Genomic DNA, 4,536 nt, shown 5'->3' on the forward strand with positions numbered 1-4,536 from the left:
GTGTTTGACATTTTTAATTAAATCAACCAAATTATAATTGACTAATATAAATACTTCATGCTTCGACACGACTCGAACCAGAAATTTCCATTTAGACAAATGTTGTAGAGTTAGAAAAAAGGGTTCTGTGAGGAATGAAGGTCCTTGATCACTGATTGGATACATAGTATAGTATGTATGTACTAGGAAATAGAGGAAGATAGCAACTTGAACTTCCCTGTGGCTGTGATGAATTGTGTTTGCAGAGTTCCCTGAGAGGCTGAGTGGGTAAAATAAGCATATGCCATTGAGTAGAATTGTAAGGTAAAGTAAGCAAAATTAGCTACTTTTTTAACAGAAGCAAGCAGACTATCATGTGATGGTGAAACTGTGTTCATATTATCATATATTTCAGCTTCAAGTTCACCATGACTTCCTGGGAACATATAAATTTCTAAAGCCAACTCTACAGGAACCCAAAAGTTTGAAAAAAGAAAATTCCGAGCAATAACAAACATGAATTAACAAATTCAGCCATATGGATTGAGAAGTCTGAGGAAGAGCCCGGGTATCTGGCCACAGAAATTAATACCTTCACGCCCTTGCTGAGGCTTTCCCATCCTTCCTTTGGCTTCTGAATCTTTCACTGAGAGTACTGCAGGAGATTCCTCGGAAGAAGTTTCCATGCCAAAAGCATTCAACTATATGCAAAATAGAACAAAGCCGTGGATATGTATGGGGGTCTTATGTCTCAGAACCTTCTTCAACTGTTGGAAGGGCACCCTCTCTGATGAATGTCGGATTAAGAAACTTCGCCACAAAAGCCCATAACTTGTAAACGTCCTCAAAGTTTGTTAGAAAGCCTAGAGAAGCTGTAACAACCTCAACCCTTATGAACCCACTTTTTCCTCCATCATGCCGGCCATTTTCCATCGGCCTGCAAAGCGTTGTATCTTCAAAATTTGAAGTACCTCGTTGCTGTCTGGGGCTATCTAGAATCCTTATGTGACTAAGAAAGCCGATGCCAAGAGAGATACCTTCTCTTTCGGCCAGCTTCTGAACAACTTCTGGATTGATAAGACCCCTGTTTCTGTCCCTCACATTAAAAGCCACCGCTGCACCTCTTTCATATTTTATTTTTGGGCCATAGATGTAAACAAGATTCTTGCTGTCATCCCCATCTGAACCAGGTAATCTTAGTTGCAGTAATGAGGTCACAAGCCAATTGATCAAAAACCGTAGCCTGAGGGTGGTTTTATTGAGGCCCAACATATTAACATGATCAAGATGCCGGCATATTATCTCAGGTTCTCTCCTGTCCCAGTCTTGCCCGTCATCATACTCACCATCACTAGTGTGCTCTTCATCATCCAGGCTGGTCACAGATATCTCTCCTGCCTCCAATGTTTGGCTCAGCCGCTCTTTATGATTGTCTTCCATGCTGAAGGATACCCTCTTTTCCCTGTTTGCTGTTTCATTGTCTTCTGAAACAAAAAATCTACCACCAGCATATTTATTCGCTTCCCTTCTCCCCAACAACCTATATTCACCTTCAGTTTCTCTCCTTATGGCGCTCTCTTTCATCTCCATGTAAATTTCAGAGGTTGAGCCATTCTCTTGGCTGCTATGCTGAAAAGCAGAAGATGATCCGTTGACACGGGATCCATTTGCTGCAGAATTGGAAACAGACCCACTAGGAAGGGGTTTGCTGGTTGTGGTCTCTTCTTCAATCTCCTGAACACGAAGACGATCAATAAACTTTCTACTATTTTCTGAAGTGGGGTTTGCTGCTGCAAATTGTTCTTCTTCAGGGACCTCCTTGACACGTTCCAGTTCCTGGGAAACTGACAGGACAGCAGCATCAAACGATAGCACATGGCGGTCACCATGAGGCCCATGGTTGACCTCCTTGTCATCATATATCGGGCTTCCATATATCTTGGAAGAGGGCTTTGGAGATAGCCGCTTGTGATTTTTCCTGCTAGGAAACGAGAAGGGCGGTAAGGGAGAGGCCACCTTCTGTTTGTTCAGTTGGCTTACATTGTCAGACCCCAATGGACTCTGACCCAAATCAATCCAGAACGAGTTGTCAGATGATTCATCTTCACTGAAGACCGGGCTCTTCATCACCTCCCCAACTGAAATACTCTCAGTTTCTTCAAATATGGTGCTTGTCCCATCCCTCTCAGAGCTATCATGATCCATCTCAGTCTCAAATACATCCCTCACCTGAGCAGATGTAAATGCACCAGAAAAAGCAGGCAACTGAGTTCCCTGGCGAGTTTCAGAGGTTTTATCACCATTCCCAACTAGTTCATCATCTTCAATTCCAGCCAACCTGTCCAGACCGTCCATAGAATCACTCAAATACAAAGGAAATTCGGGGGTAATCTTCACCATTCCAACCCCAGTACACCCAGACTGACTTTGAAGGCTTCCCATCACTGATTTCTTGATCAGAAGACATCCAAAACCAGTCGGGTCATACCCGAATACCCTGTAAAATGATGTGATAATGAAATCTGGTCTGAATAAGGACAACCCAAGTGAATCCATGTCCTTGGGACCCAATGAACCAGCATCAAGCAAAACATGCCAATTGTTTTGCTGCGCTAGTGCCATCCATTGGTACGAATACTTGGCCCCAGTAACTCTAGACTGAACTGGAAACACGAAAAGACCGACTGCAGAATCCTTCTTCCGTCTCTTCTTGCTAGAAATCTGCTTTCTCAAATCAGTGGAGCACAACTTCAGGGTTGGCCATTTGAACCACGCACTGTGCACTTTAGCACCTTTCTCCCTAGCACCCTGAGCCATCCAATTCACAGACTGGCTCTCGTAATCAAACATTGTCAACAACTTTTTGTTGGTATGAAAAGGGTATGACTCAGCCAACAATTTATATGCAGACCCTCTACTCACGGTAAAAACTAGGCCATACTCATGCTCAGGAATGTTCAAATAGTCCATAATCCTAGTCTTTATATCATGCTCAACAGTTCCTCTCTCAGCACCTCCATATAAAGCATGATTGCTCAAATTTGCAGTAATCTCAGACAAGCTAAACGTGGAAGACTCCCAATAGTGAAGAGTCTGAACATAAGAAAACAAACCATACCCACAGTAATCAAGGCATACCTTAGGGGACAAGTGCGAGTACTCCTCGGACCTCAGCTGATCGATCTTCTCCAAAGACTGGTATTTGGGATACATGGTTAGGAACTTCGAGAAGGACTCGCTGAGGCCTGGAATGGCATCTTCGGACTCGAAAGAGCGCTCGGCGGCAAGGGCAGTGGCTCGGAGGAACTCGCGCTGCGCATGGAGCCTCGCGAGCGAGCGGGACCGACCCAAGGTCTCGTCCTGGTTGGCCAGCGACTCCGAATCCTCCATGTCTTTGGATTTGAAGAGAGACCCATCTTCGGAAGCTTCCTCGAGAGCTTCCCTGAGCTTGTTCTCTTGCAATTTCCGAAGAATCGACGAGCTTTTCTTGGTTTCAAGAGCTGAATCAGACCCATCTTTTCTTCTGCTGCTGCTCTTCTTGTCCAGAATCAGAGCGGCGCATTGGGAAATGTTTTTCCATATGGAAAGATGCATGAAAGCAATTCAGATCAAAGAAACCCAGCAATTCAAAGGATCTATAACTCCAACACCAAAGAAATGTGAAGAACAATGAGAATCCAACCACAAAAATTAAGGCTTTCAGTGGACCATTTCCCAGGTAAAAATCCCAATATAGAAACACAATTCCAAGAAAAACACAAAATTGCAAGGAAACCCAAGAGAGATCGAAACTTTAAGGCTCAAATCTTAGAACCCAGATCCCCAAGATTAACAATAACACTGTAAAAGAATGTAGAAGAAAAGGGCTTCCCAGAAAAGATGAACCCAGTATACCTGAAAGAGCTCAAAGAAAGACCTCGCTCTCTCTCTCTTTTTCACTACAATACAATTAAAAGCAAGCAATTAAGCAAACCCTCCACATCAAATGCTCTCTCTGATTTACTTTGATAATAGTAAATCCAAGACATACCGGTATTGATAACCCCACTCTGCTCTCTATCTCATTGACCTCTCTCTCTCTCTCTCTCTCTCCAATCTTCCACTATCCTGCCCTTCACAAACAGTGAGAAAGGACATTGACTTTCACAAACCCAATTTGTAAAATGACGCTATTCTTATAACTCCTTATTAATTAATTTGGTTTTCTTTTTCTTAGAAGAAATTATATATTAAGCTCCTGCTGTGCTGTGGCCGGGACCCACTACGAGCCATTCCTTGCTACACAGTCCATATCCACGCCTAAAAGTCAAACAATCGGCTGGGCTTTGTGTGTAAAAGCTGTGTTCTGTCCAATTAGGCAGCCACATCCAAAACCCCCCCTGAAATCTTTTTAATTAATTAACTTCTTCCATCACATGCTTTATTTATTTAAAAATATTGCATTATTGTCATGTTGGCCTGTTTGGATATTTTCTCCAAACTAATACTGCTCTATTTTTGATTATTTATTAAGAGGGATTTTTTTTTTTTGTTGCAGTATTTCTGTTATTTCTATAG

The 4,536-nt window shown here is 42.7% G+C and overlaps 1 protein-coding gene across 1 annotated transcript; it reads right to left on the minus strand.

Moving 5' to 3' along the window:
• Positions 1 to 356: 356 nt before the first annotated feature.
• Positions 357 to 4,108, minus strand: LOC132186814 (uncharacterized). The gene has a single exon (XM_059600889.1). The coding sequence runs from the start codon at positions 3,571 to 3,573 to the stop codon at positions 724 to 726; it is 2,850 nt and encodes a 949-aa protein (XP_059456872.1). The 5' UTR covers positions 3,574 to 4,108; the 3' UTR covers positions 357 to 723.
• Positions 4,109 to 4,536: the final 428 nt, after the last annotated feature.

The sequence above is a fragment of the Corylus avellana genome, chromosome ca7 (genome assembly GCF_901000735.1).
Source record: "Corylus avellana chromosome ca7, CavTom2PMs-1.0".
NCBI classification, from domain to species: Eukaryota; Viridiplantae; Streptophyta; class Magnoliopsida; order Fagales; family Betulaceae; genus Corylus; species Corylus avellana.